This window comes from Hippopotamus amphibius, chromosome 5 (genome assembly GCF_030028045.1).
Source record: "Hippopotamus amphibius kiboko isolate mHipAmp2 chromosome 5, mHipAmp2.hap2, whole genome shotgun sequence".
In the NCBI taxonomy this organism is placed as follows: domain Eukaryota; kingdom Metazoa; phylum Chordata; class Mammalia; order Artiodactyla; family Hippopotamidae; genus Hippopotamus; species Hippopotamus amphibius.
The window spans coordinates 112835755-112850873 of NC_080190.1; the positions used below are offsets into that span (position 1 = coordinate 112835755).

General features: G+C 35.7%; 1 protein-coding gene across 6 annotated transcripts in view; it reads right to left on the minus strand.

Moving 5' to 3' along the window:
* The window catches only part of TERF1 (telomeric repeat binding factor 1), a 38988-nt gene that overhangs the window by 19911 nt on the left and 3958 nt on the right, over nucleotides 1–15119 (minus strand). For all 6 annotated transcript variants that reach the window (XM_057735580.1, XM_057735583.1, XM_057735581.1 and 3 more), the window contains exons 2-6: nucleotides 13692–13787; nucleotides 9731–9852; nucleotides 4842–4928; nucleotides 1510–1659; nucleotides 654–766 (exon numbers count right to left, since the gene is read on the minus strand). In XM_057735580.1, coding sequence (XP_057591563.1) covers nucleotides 654–766; nucleotides 1510–1659; nucleotides 4842–4928; nucleotides 9731–9852; nucleotides 13692–13787 — 568 coding nt within the window. The remainder of the gene's footprint in view (nucleotides 1–653; nucleotides 767–1509; nucleotides 1660–4841; nucleotides 4929–9730; nucleotides 9853–13691; nucleotides 13788–15119) is intronic.

Genomic DNA, 15119 nt, shown 5'->3' on the forward strand with positions numbered 1-15119 from the left:
GGATGAAGAGAAGGAATGGACCACAGTTTCAACAGAAAAGATCTTTATAATGGTATAGTTTATCTTCTTCAATAGGGTTAGGTTCTAAAGCCAAAGCAAAAGGTAAAAGCCAATTCTGTAAAAATTACCCCTGAAAATCCCTAAGATGAAATAACTTTAAAAACAGAACTCCTATCTCTCAGTATGTAGGACTGACACAGCCTGTTTCCCGCCAGCACTGGAGCAAATCACTGTTTCTGCACTTGTGCATCAGATGAAGCTGTTAGCTTATCCTTAGAGAAGATGAACAATATTTTAAAAAACTAGAATGACCCTCAGTACAGTAACACGAGGACTTGTCGGATTTGAGAATTAAGGGGCACAGATGATTCAGGCTTCCAGCCTCAACACTGTTCTAGGGCTCATGTTCCCTGAGAATGATAAATGATGTTACTCACACTATCTACACAGTACTATTTTTTCTCTACTTTTGCTTATCATATGTAACAGAATTTGCATAAGCCCTAACTCTAGAGTAGTCCCAAATATCCAAATATTAGCCATCAGTAAGACAATATACCTACTGCTCTATTTTTATTAACAATGGCTCACTAGCATCACTTTTACATAGATACTACATTCATAAGAAAAAATACACTAATGAATTTACAAACCTTTTTCCTATACCCAAATCAGCTTCAGTTTCCAATTCAATATCATTACCATTAGGTTTATCTTGAGAAGTTGTTGTTCTTGCTCTTTTACTTTCCACTACTTTTGCTGCTGCCTTAAAAAAGGGGATTGTGGGAGAGGAAATAATGCATTAAGCCATTTAAAACAAATAACATTTAATTAAGCCTTCTTGTTCTTTGATAGTCATACCAAAGTATCTCTTCACAGGCCAACAAAGGGTAGCGCATTGTTATTTTCCCCAGAAACTATGACATCACCATCAGCTACCTGCTTGGTTTATAAGCATTATGGAGAAGAGTTTTCTTTGTAAATGTATTTGATACACACAATGCTCTCTAGCCAATTTTACGAGAAAAGGTTACTTTCAAAAAAAGATTCTAGGTATTTTAAAATTAAACTACCTCAAATTAATGTTTCACTATAACATATTAAGTTAACATTTTTTGAGGCTAAGATAGGATAAAATGTTATAAAAAAAATTTAATGGCCCTTCTTCAGTCCAATTTGACTTTTCCCAAAAATATGCTAAGAATTTCACTTAAATTTAATTAAATTAAAACTATTCCTTTTCACTTATTTCTTAATTAATTTTGATAAGTTTCCCCCTCAACTTTCTATTTTGAAAAATTTCCCCAGCTCTTACCTTGAAAAGCTGTAAAAATACTAGAGATCACCAATAAACCCTTGAGATTCACTAATTATAACATTTCACCACATTCTATAAAATCACTAAATAAAACTCTGATTAGTTTTTAAGAATTTCTATTTCAAGTATTCTCCTTTATCATACCAATTTCTCAAGTCTATGTTTAATAAGTCTCTCTGATATATGCATACCTTCATTAGAAAGGTTGATGATTTTTCATTTAGCACATAATTCACATAACTCTTAATTTTCTCCATCATGTGGTTGTAGCTGAAGTGTTGAAAAAAGGAATGGAATGTATCTTTCTGAGAGATTATCATAAGCAATTTCCTTTTTAAAGGCTAAAGAAAACAGAAGATATTTATTAGCACATAAATCACAAATAAGATACCAGAAATTTTGTCATATTATTGAACTGAAAAAATTACTTCATAAACAAAAACTCAAGAGGTTTAAAAAATTATCCCATTCTGAATGCCCACCAGTATGTTTTTTGACTTTGAAAAAAATTTTGTATTTTACACATACACAAAAGGATTAAAAAACTTTTCAAACCTAAATATCCATTACCAAGTTTAAGAAATAAATCATTTTCAGTACAACTGAAACCTTATTTACTACCATAATCTGATGGCACCCTTCCCCCACCCTGGCCCTCCTCTTCTCAAGGTAACCATTATCCTGAATTTAGAACTTAGCACACTCACACATTCCTTTACACTTGCACTACAAATATACGCATCTGTAAACAATTTATAGTATTGCTTAGCATGGCTTTAACTTTAAACCAATGGTATTTTACTATGTGTATTCTTCTGAAACTTTCTATATTTTGCTCAACTCTATGACATTCATCCACATTGACCAGATATTTACAGAATTACTAGTTGCTTTCACTGTTGTACAGTATTCCATTGATCAAAAACACCATTTATTCACCTTTCCCTCCAGCCTGTTGAAAGCATTTAGGCTATTCTCTTTTGTTGTTGTTGGGTTTTTTGGGGGTTTTTTTGGTTTGTTTTTGTTTTGGTTTTTTGAAATATTGATTGATTGACTGATAGATTGATTGGCTGCGTTGGGTCTTCGTTGCTGTGCACAGACTTTCTCTACTTCCGGTGAGCAGGGCTACTCTTCCTTGCAGTACACAGGCTTCTCATTGTGGTGGCTTCTCTTGTTGCGGAGCATGGGCTCTAGGCATGCGGGCTTCAGTAGTTGCGGCACACAGGCTCAATATTTGTGGCTCATGGGCTCTACAGCACAGGTTCAGTAGTTGTGGTGCATAGGCTTAGTTGCTCCGTGGCATGTGGGATCTTCCCGGCCCAGCGATCTAACCTGTGTCCCCTGCATTGGCAGGCAGATTCTTAACCACTGCACCACCAAGGAAGCCCCTAGGCTATTTTCTATTACCACAATGCTATTAAACATTTTTCTACATGTCTTCTTGTCCACAAGTTTTTCTTAGATACTATTTCTTTCAACTCTGATTGCACTACAAAGCTTTAAAAAAAAATTCTACCTCTCAAGCTCTATCCCAGAACAACTGTCCCAGTAGGGCCTTGTTTTTTTTCCTTCAGTTTTTTATTTTTGTTGTTTTCTTTTTTAAATAAAGCTTCATGGTTTTAAAAAACATGCAGTGAAAGTAAAAACAGTTACTCTAGAGTATTTACCTAGAAGTGGAATTACTGGAATGCATGCTTATCGATTTTGCTAAAATTTTGCTCTCCAAAGCTTAAGTACCAATTTACACTCCTGAGAGGAAGGTATGGCACTCTCACCATTTCTCCACATTTTGAGCCAACTGTTGGTATTCTAAGACACTTTAATTACTGCCAATCAGAGGTATAGGAAATGCTACTTCAATACATTACTTGGTATTAACTTGACTACTAATATTAGTGAAGTTAACACTTTCTCTCTTATGCTTACTGGCCATAAAGTTTCCTCTTCTGTGAAGTACAAGCAAAGTGGAATTTTCAGTAGTCTCACAGTGCTAAGGCAAAAAAGTAAGGGCAGGGAACCCAATAAACATGAACTCTCTGGAGGGTTACACCCTAGGAACAGGGGCAAATTAGAGAGAGAATGAGCCTTACTAAAGGCTCAGCCCTTCAGTGGATTATGGTGATCCCCTCTTCCCCCATACTACCATGTGAAAAAGTACTCAACTTCATTAATCAAAGAAACAGAAATCAAAACCCAATGCAACAGCACTACATATTTCCCAGAATGACTAAAATGAAAACCACATATAAGGTCTATGAAGCAACTGGAACTCTCTCACACTATTGGAGGAACTGATGCAACTACTTTGGAAAACTTTGGCAGTATCTACTAAAACTGAATATGTGCATATCCTATAACCCACCAATTCTATTCCTAAGTATAAACTCAACAGAAACACATGTATTTTTTCTACAAAAGACATGCAAAGGAATGCAATGGTCAAAAACTGGAAATAACTCAAACATCCATCCACAGTGGAATGGATAAATTGTAGTACATTCCTACAACGGAGCAACAAGAATGAACAAACGACTGTTACAAGCAATACCATGTATCTCTTACAAATATAAACTTGCTATATGATTCTGTTACATGAAATTCAGAAATAAGTAAAACTATTCTTGGATGTTACAAGTCAGGAAGTGGTTACCTTTGAGAAGCTGGGAAAGATAGTGACTGGAGGGTGCTGGTGATGTCCTATTTCTTGACCTAGGTGGTCCTCACACAAGTATGTCCCTTTTGTGAAAATACACCTACTTATATACTTATGATACATGTACTCTACTAAGGTATGCTATTGTTCAATCAAGAGTCCACTAAAAACTGTATATTTTTGAATAAGCTTAATTTGCTCCCATAACACTTTGTTTATAATACTGAAAAATTAACTTCTATTGATCTTAACATTACACATACATATAAAAATTAGAGATCACGTAAGAAACCTCTAGAAAAATAAGCAACTTATAATGCATTCTCCTATACCTGCGCTGCTCAATGTGGTAGCCACTAGCCACATATGATTACTCAGCCCTTGAAAGGTATGAGCCTTGAATTTAGACTTAAGTGTAAGATACACCCTGGATTTCAAAGACTTAGTACAGTTGTCCCTTGGTATCCGCAGGGGATTGGTTCCAGGACTCCCCTCGGGTATCAAAATCTAAGAATGCTCAGGTCCCTTATATAAAATGGTGTAGTACTGCATATAACCAACACACTTCCTTCCGTATATTAGTTTTACTTGTTTCTTTTTACTTTTTTAATGTGGCTACTAGAAAATTTAAAATTGGAGGGATGAATTGGGAGATTGGGATTGACATATATACACTAATATGTATAAAATAGAAAACAAAATAAATTATCTTGTAAAAAAATTTCAAATCACATATGGTGCTAGCATTATATTTCTGTTGGACTACACTGTTTAAAAGAAAAAGCATTTCTTTTCTCCTCCAACGTTCTTTCAATTTTCCTTATTCCATACAAAAAGCTCTAAAATTCTGATTCTAATTTAAATAATTACCGTAGAAGAATCTGGGTCGCCAAATATTCTTTCAAAGACCTCTTCTGCTTCTTTAAAATTTCCATTTTCCATGCAGACAGCTATAGCCTAAAAGACAAGATGACAAATACATACCTTAGATTGCTTTTTAAAATATCTAAGTGTTGTTTGATATTGAAATAACTCAGGTATGTCTAAACTACTTCATTTAAAATACTCTTATGTAGCTTAACAATTTGATTTGATAAATGATATAAAATACGAGAGAGTCAAAAATTATCCACACTCTGGCTGTAGAATTTATTTTATTTAACTTTTAAAACGACAGATACATCATTTTCCAACAATCTCCTTGCTTTTCAATACACTTTGTCCATCTGTCAACAAGCTTTTGTATTCCCTCCTTAAAAAATGTTTAGGCTGAGCTGCAAGCCACAAACGTACCGCTCTCTTCACTTCTTCATCAGAAGTGAATCTTTGTCCTCCTAGGGCTGCTTTCAGGGGACCAAACAGGTGAAAGTCCGATGGAGCAAGATCAGGACTCTAGGGAGGATACTTTAACACCTCAAAATGCAGAGTGTCGACAGTGTGGGCAGAAGAGTGCGGACATGCACACCCTCAGACCACAAAAAACGAATCACCGCACACTGCTCTTCTTCCCTGCAAATCACAGGTGGGGCAACCATTTTTGCTTCCACGGTAGTTACAAATGAACTGATGTAACATGTTCACACCTGCACAGCAGTGACTGGGGAGGCAGCAGCCTTGAACAGAAAGTGCTGATGAGACAGTGCAGCCAATACAAATTTTAATATAACTGGAGTGTGGATAACTTTAGACTGACCTTCATACTTTTCAAACATGAAATAACTGTGGTTGAAAGGACATGAAAATTTCTCATTGGCCCCTTGCATATTTACTAACAAATGTCCAGCATTCTATCTCTTTGTAATTTAGGCCAAATTAAAGGCAGGAATTAATAAATAAATTAGGAGCTACAGTACATATATTGAGGACCCACTTAAATAGTAATTTTGAGCAAAAGGGAAATGGGAGAAGAGGTAGATGGATGGTGTTTGTGATGATTAGGATATGTAAAATTTGCTACCTACAATCCCAGGAAAATCTCTAACAGAAACTCAGGAAGCCAGATGCTTTTGAATAATTGTTTTATAAAATGGCCTTTTTATACCTTACGTGGTTAAGATATAGGGCCATCATTACCATCTGGGTAGCTTTGTAAACTTGGGTAAGCTATTTAACCTCTTGGTGCCTCACTTTACACCAATGTAAAATTGTGAAAATAATAATACCTATTTCATAGGGTAGTTGTGAGGATTAAAGAGTTATACATAAAAGTGCTTAGAACAATATGTGGCAAACAGTAGGCAATATATTATAACATGTTTGCTATGTGTTTCGTAGTAACCCATTTAACTTTATACTAGAATATTTAACAAAGGGCTGTTTCCCCAGAGCTCCAAAAGATTAGGATAACATAACAAACCACTTTGCCCTGGGTTGAAATTCTTGAAAGAAGCAGTCGTTTTTTCCTGCCCATTCTCTTCAGGTTTTAATTCTATTCAACAGTCACCACACTATCAATAATTAATTCTTGAGGAAGTGGGACACCACCTGGAATTTCTCCTACCCAATCATAAAAATTTTTCTAAAAACTTGGAAAAGTTTATTTAACTATGAAAATCCTGAGTACATATTCTGCCTGTAAGTAAAACATATTTTCCCTACTATTGTATCTTTGAATGACTTTCTTTGGTTTCTCACTCTTAAATAGGCTACTCCTAAAATTCTCTCTACAGTTAAAATTTTACATTCTCCTAACTGCAAAAATCCGTTCATTTCTTATCATTTGATAATCTTTAGGGACTTCACTGGCAGTCCAGTGGTTAAGACTCTGAGCATCCACTGCAGGGGGAGTGGGTTCGATCCCTGGTCAGGGAACTAAGATCCCACACACCATGCAGTGTGGCTAAAAAAAAATTTTTTTTTTAAATAAAAACTAAAAGATAATCTTTAAATAGGAGAGCACAAACCACTGGATTTTGAAAGTTGTTTAGTAGTAATATTTAAATAGATTTGACATATTTTCTAAAGTGAGGGCAATATGCATTTAGGTAGAAAACATTAAGTCTCAGCTGTAGAGCTCATGTGAAGATTATAAACCAAAGGTCAAATTTATAAAGAGCATGATTATATTAAATTTTACTACAGGTTTACCATTCAACTTCTATTAAATGGTTCTTTTCCTTTTTTCTTTTTTAACAGACAATAAACTGCATATATTTAGTGCACAATTTGGTATCCCAATCTCCCAGTTCATTCCCCCCCAACCCTCCCCGCTTTCCCCACTTGGTGTCCATGTTTGTTCTCTACATCTGTATCTCTATTTCTGCCTTGCAAACCTGTTGATTTGTACCATTTTAGTCCACATATATGTGTTAATATACGATATTTGTTTTTCTCTGACTCACTTCACTCTGTATGACAGTCTCTAGGTCCATCCATGTCTCTACAAATGTCCCAATTTCATTGCTTTTTACAGCTGAGTAATATTCCATTGTATATATGTACCACATCTTCTTTATCCATTCATCTGCTGATGGACATTTAGGTTGCTTCCATGTCCTGGCTACTGCAAACAGTGCTGCAATAAACACTGGAGTGCATGTGTCTTTTTGAATTTTGGTGTTCTCTGGGTATATGCCCAGCAGTGGGATTGCTGGGTCATATGGTAGTTCTATTTTTAGTTTTTCAAGGAACCTCCATACTGTTCTCCATAGTGGCTGTATCAATTTACATTCCCAGTGCAAGAGCGTTACCTTTTCTCCACATCCTCTCCAGCATTTACTGTTTGTAGATTTTCTACATTCTAACCAGTGTGAGGTGATACCTCATTGTCGTTTTGATTTGCATTTCTCTAAGAATTAGTGATGTTGAGCAGCTTTTCATGTGCCTCTTGGCCATCTGTATGTCTTCTTTGGAGAAATGCCTATTTAGGTCTTCGGCCCATTTTTTGATTGGGTTGTTTGTTTTTTTGATATTGAGCTGCATGAACCGTTTATATATTTTGGAGATTAATCCTTTGTCTGTTGGTTCATTTGCAAATATTTTCTCCCATTCTGAGGGTTGTCTTTTTGTCTTGCTTATAGTTTCCTTCGCTGTGCAGAAGTTTTAAGTTTCATGAGGTCCCACTTATTTATTTTTGTTTTTATTTCCATTACTCTAGGTGATGGGTCAAAAAAGATCTTGCTGTGATTTATGTCAAAGAGTGTTTTCTTCTAGGAGTTTTATAGTGTCTGGCTTTACATTTAGGTCTTTAATCCATTTTGAGTTTATTTTTGTGTATGCTGTTAGGAAGTGTTCTAATTTCATTCTTTTACATGTAGCTGTCCAGTTTTCCCAGCACCACTTATTGAAGAGGCTGCCGTTTCTCCATTGTATATCCCTGCCTCCTTTGTCATAGATTAGTTGATCATAGTTTATCTCTGGGCTTTCTATCCTGTTCCATTGATCTATATTTCTGTTTTTGTGCCAGTACCATACTGTCTTGATCACTGTAGCCTTGTAGTATAGCCTGAAGTCAGGAAGCCTGATTCCACCAACTCCGTCTTTCCTTCTCAAGATTGCTTTGGCTATTCGGGGTCTTTGTGTTTCCATACAAATTGTAAAATTTCTTGTTCTAGTTCTGTGAAAAATGCCATTGGTAATTTGATCGGGATTGCACTGAATCTGTAAATTGCTTTGGGTAGTATAGTCATTTTCACAATGTTGATTCTTCCAATCCAAGAACATGGTATGTCCCTCCCTCTGTTTGTGTCGTCTTTAATTTCTTTCATCAGTGTCTTATACTTTTCTGAGTACAGGTCTTTTACCTCCTTGGTTAGGTTTATTCCTAAGTATTTTATTCTTTTTGTTGCAATGGTGAATGGGATTGTTTCCTTAATTTCTCTTTCTGACCTTTCATTGTTAGTGTACAGAAATGCAAGAGATTTCTGTGTGTTAATTTATATCCTGCAACTTTACCAAATTCATTGATTAGCTCAAGTAGTTTTGTGGTGGCATCTTTAGGATTTTCTATGTATAATATCATGTCATCAGTGAATACTGACAGTTTTACTTCTTTTCCAATTTGGATTCCTTTTCTTTTTCTTCTCTGATTACTGTGGCAAGGACTTCCAAAACTATGTTGAATAGTATTGGCTAGAGTGGACATCCTTGTCTTGTTCCTGATCTCAGAGGGAATGCTTTCAGTTTTTCACCATTGAGAATGATGTTTGCTGTGGGTTTGTTGTATATGGGCTTTATTATGTTGAGGTAGGTTCCCTCTATGCCCACCTTCTGAGAGTTTTTATCATAAATGGGTGTTGAATTTTGTCAAAAGCTTTTTCTGCATCTATTGAGATGATAATGTGGTTTTTATCCTTCAGTTTATTAATATGGTGTATCACATTGATTGATCTGTGTATATTGAAGAATCCTTGCATTCCAGGGATTAACCCCACTTGATCATGGTGTACGGTCCTTTTAACGTGCTGTTGGATTCTGTTGGCTAGCATTTTGTTGAGGATTTCTGCATCTAAATTCATCAGTGATATTGGTCTGTAATTTTCTTTTTTTGTAGTATCTTTGTTTGGTTTTGGTATCAGGGTGATGGTGGCCTCATAAAATAAGTTTGGGAGTGTTCCTTCCTCTGCAATGTTTTGGAAGAGCTTGAGAAGGATGGGTGTTAGCTCTTCTCTAAATGTTTGATAAAATTCACCTGTGAATCCATCTGGTCCTGGACTGTTGTTTGTTGGGAGATTTTTAATCACAGTTAATATAAGTTTGTTTAAATGTTATTTTTACTTTCTAGCAAAATAATAATTATGATCACAAAGTAATACTCATACCTGAATTTTAATTAAATTCTGTATTTCTTCATGAAGCTTGTCATGTTCCTTTTCAATTGAAGCCCAAATTATCAGGGCTGATTCCAAGGGTGTAATTCGTTCATCACTTTCAAACTGTGCATCTTTTAAAACCAAAACAAAAATAAGTAACTTAGAAAGCTATGAAGAACTTTGTTAATTTTTTATAAATTCATTTCTTTAAATATTGACTGAGTGTATACTATGTGCTAGGCACTGCTCTCATATATTCCAGCTTAGGGAAGATTTTTTTCATGTTAATTTCCTCATTAAAATCAACTTTAAAAAAAATAGAAAAGGCTAGATGAGTTCACAAAGCATTTGAAGCTTTTTCTGTTAAAATACTGATTTTTAAGAGCTGAAATAAACTATATTTTACAGGTGTCACAGTAACAGAATTCTTAAGTGGTTTCCAAGTCTAACTGCAGTATAACAAACCTCAAGAGAGAGTACAAAATTAGTTTATTGTGAAATCTGATTTTAGCATATACTACTTGAAACCCTTGTTATATAATTTGTAGATGTTTGAAACAGGATTATTCGAGAAGTTATCTCTCTACCAACATTCTTCAATCACCAAGGCTTAAAAACCTAAGGAGTCACTGCTTTACTCTTTCCTCTTTCTCATCACCACATCCGATCTGATGCAATATAGTGTATAGTGGTTTTAAAAACTTTGGAGTTTATTCCACTCTATCATGTATTAACTTGTGTGGTGTTGAAAAAGTTACTTCGCCTTTCTAAGCCTCAGTTTTCTCACCTATAAAATGCTGCAAATAAATACTATGTGAATATTTAATGAGATATTTGTACTATTGTTAAACTTTCTTAAAACAGAATTTTGATCAGCTTATTCTGATCAAAGACTCACACTGGCTGGTAACTACTTAGCAAATTACACACAGACTTCTCAATTTGAAATTAAGAACCTTCACTATGTATGTCTTACATGTCTTGCACCTATAATCTCTAATACACTCATTCACTACATATGAAACACTATGTGTAGGCACTTGCCTAAAAACTGAGAAAATCTCAGTGAATAAGACAAAGTTCTATTTCTATTATGCTCACACTGCTAACTGGAGAGACAGGTAATAAATTAACAAATAACTTCAGAGTATAGGGCTAATAAGAAGAAAAATAGGAATCAAGAATAATGGGAGAGGAAAAGGCTCTTTCAGATAGAGCAGTTAGGAAAAGCCAGTCTGAGAAAGTGACAGTGAAGCCAAGATCAGCACACAACTAATTTCAATACTAATCTCTCCTATGAAGGCTTTCTTGATTGATATTATCTAACCCTTCTCACTAATCTGCCTTCCTTCTTACAAATGTGAGATACAGGAAAACTGTACATATGTGAGATCTTAACTTCAAAATTCTTACAGTATATAGACTTTCACTTTTAAGTAGGATGCAGGACACAACAGCAGGCCGACACTCTCACTACAACCAGAATAAAACTGGGGTAAACTGCAAAATCATGTTGCTACAGACACAGGATAGCTGTGGAAGCACTGAGAACTAGATAAACTACATCCCAGAGAGAGAATCCTTCTCAGGGGAGCTGATTCACAGCTCTTTCCTTCCCTGGACTCATTTGCTGACAAGGCTGAGGATCCAGTGTACACCAGTCAGGGAGGTTTTACTGGGGGTAAGAGCAACAAGAAAAGCTTCTGGTGGTTTCCTTGGTGCTAGCTTGATATATTGGAAATTAGAGGAACTGAAAACATTTGCAGAATTCTAGGGCAGTGCATGAAGCTGGTATGGAAAGGTAGGGAAGTGTCACAGAGTCGCACAGATCTTAAGAGAGAAAGTCCCATGAGAGGAAGGGGCCTGCCATATACAAAAGTTTCCCCTTTAAGACATTTGTCATATTTTAAAGCTTTACGGAGCAGAGACTAAAGTTAATATGGTAGCCATAGCTATATGTAATTATTGGACAGGTAAAGCATTGCTAGTCCAAATTGAGATGTACTTTAGTATAAAATGCACAAAAGATTTCAAAGACTGGGCTTCCCTGGTGGAGCAATGGTTAAGAATCCGCCTGCCAATGCAGGGGACATGGGTTCGAGCCCTGGTCTGGGAAGATCCCACATGCCGCGGAGCAACTAAGTCTGTGTGCCACAACTACTGAGCTTGAGCTCTAGAGCCCGTGGGCCACAACTACTGAGCCTATGCGCCACAACTACTGAAGCCCACACACCTAGAACCTGTGCTCCGCAACAAGAGAAGCCACCGCAATGGGAAGCTGGCACACAGCAACAGAGTGGCCCCCACTCTCTGCAACCTGAGAAAGTCTGTGTGCAGCAATGAAGACCCAACACAGCAATACATACATACATACATACATAGAAAAGATTTCAAAGATTTACTGCAAAACAAACAAAAAGTGGTAAAATAGCTCATTAACATGTTTTATATTGATTATATGTTGACATATATTTTAGAAATATTGGGTTAAATATGATATTGCTAAAATTCTACCTATTTCTTTCTACTTTACTTAATGTAGCTATTAGAAAAGTTTTGATTATATATGTGGCCTACATTATTTTTCTACTAGGCAGTGCTGCTATATAGCAACCACTAAAAAAAAAATGCAGAAGGGTCATGTGTAGCTGAAAATCTGATACATAAACTAAAATGAAATTTTAAATGCTGCTTCTCTTGAAATATATTGATTCTTGATCACTGACCCCTGCCTATTATACTTAAGATGCACCCTGGGGAATGTCAAGTCTAAACCATGGGGTCACATACAAAACAGGATTTTTTTTTTCCCACCTATTTTTTGAGAAGAAAGGTTGTTGGAAGGAAAAATGAAAATATAATGAACAACTGCTATATGTAAAGCCCAGCCAGACACTTCTAGAATGTTTTGTTGCATTTAATTTACCAGACAACTCTGTTAACCATGTTAACTTATGGTCTGCATGATCGGGAATTCTCTGTGTCTACATCAGCCTATTCTCTTCTTCAGCCACCAGTGCAGCCTACCTATACTGCCTCCCCAACATCTACTCTGCCTCTAGTCCTATCTGCTTACTGTCCTGGCACCAACTCCAGACCTAACCTCACCACCCCCACTCTCGGCCAACAAAGCACGCTACATGAGCTAAAGCTGAATTAGTGAGGGCCCTGAGAGTGGTACTAATAGGATGGGATTTCCTGTAACACAATATGTTTATAAGTAAACAGTTTCGTGTAATTACTGTCTACCACTGGAGACTGTTGGGAAATGTGCAATTTACATTTTGTAAATTGTAAAACCCAATATAAATATGTAATTATTTGCATCAAGAGGTTCTTTAAATAACCATGCTGTAAATATTAGCCATTAATGATAAAATGAACCAGGCTTGGCCATGATAATCTAAAATAAACTATGAGGACAAGGGAGAGAGATATTATAGTTATAAAATCATATTCCCTTATTAAATAAGTGCTGAAATCAAGCTCAAATAAGAGGTTTCAAATATTATAGTTGCCAGTAAAAAAAAGAGTATGTATGACAGTAATGAGTCACCACAAAGTTACCATAGTCCAATTTAGTGGTATCTTTAAAACAGAGTACATGAAGCATGGTCCCCCAAGAGCAACATCAGGATCACCTGGGAACTTAACAGAAATGTAAATCCAGGGCCCCTCACTCACCCTACTGAATCAGAGACTCATGATGGGGAAGGGGACTCACCATTCTGTTCCTTAACAAGTTCTCTAATAATTCTGAAGCAAGCTAAAATTTGAGAACCATCACCCTAAGAAGACAAGGATTATATTTCTTTTACTAGCTTTAAATATGTCTGTGTATAGATGTACATGCCAAATACACATGAGCAAACTTTCAAAAACAAAGGACTACTCCCACCTGCTTCTTCTCATTGTCTCACCTTTAGACATAGATTGAAATATGTCCAATATAAGGTAAAAACATATTTACCAAGGGTTTTTCCGGCTGCAATTCTTGTCAAAAATTGACATATGTATATAGTTCTCAGTTGATAAGCTGTTAGACTGGACAGTCCATGAATAATAGCTGAAAACGAAGAAAGTGAATCTTATTAAAACATCAAAACAAAACTCCAAAATGGACCCAGCAGTTCCTCTATGTGTTTGTTGAGCAATAAGTTACAAATATCACCCAAAGACATAAATTTAGAGTTGTAGGCTTTATAGACAATTTTTAACAAATCAGAACAAAACAAGAATAAAAAAGATTACTTTTCCTTCAAAATAAAACTGATGTTTCACCTGCAGAATAAAAAATCTTTAAAACTATGGACTTTCACAGGTAGCAGTCTAAACTAATGAAAAGGGAGATTTAGATCCAAAATGTAAAATGTGTCACATCATTAGCTGGAAGCTTATTTTATACCTTAAAATGTCTAATGTTATAAAGGAAATATATTATTTCTGTCAAGGTTTCAGTTATGTGAGTCTGTTCAGTTTACAAAGCTTTATTTTAAAAACATTTATTAACATTAACGCCCCCAATATTTGAACACTCACCAGATGTTAACGCTAAGTAGTGTGTACATACAACAGTGAGTTTTCATTGAGTTTACCATGTAGCAATAAAAGACAAAAGTTAAATTAACTAGCAAAACAAAGCAGTCCTGCAGCTGCTAAGCAGATGAAACAAATACATTTATTTGTATTTACTTCCCCAATTTTAATGTGCCATAACCTTATTCTACACCAGAGATGATCTGGACCAAATATAGTCATAATATAATTAAATAGGATTCCAAAAGATCACAAAATTTACATAAAATTTAAACACAACTTATTCAATATTTACTGAACATCTACTGCTGGCCAATGGTAGGGACTGATGACTGAATGATAAGACAGCCAGTCCCTGCCCATTAGGAAGATTTTAGTCACAGAAGGCACAAGTTAAACAAAAAGTTACACAAGTGACTAAGTCAAAATTTTAAAGTGTTACAAAGGGTTGGGACTTCCCTGGTGGCCCAGTGGCTAAGACTGTGCACTCCCAACGCTGCGGCTCAGGTTCGATGGCTGGTCAGGGAACTAGATCCCACATGCCGCAACAAGACCCAGGCACAGCCACATAAATAAATAAATAAATAAATAAACAAATATATAAATAAATATTTTTAAAAAATTTTTAATGTGTTATAAAGGATAAATATGGAAGAAAGACCTAATCTATTTTAGGGAAGAAAGTCAGATCCTTTCTGTCTTCACTTCCCTCCATATTCAATTTAGTCTACTTATGCGGTAACTACAGATATCCTACACACCACTGCCCTTCTGCTCTTTGTACCTGTTAGGCATAAAACAAAACAAAAACAATGAAAACCTACCCTGGTTGAACCCGCTATCTGCTTTTTTCATATCTGTA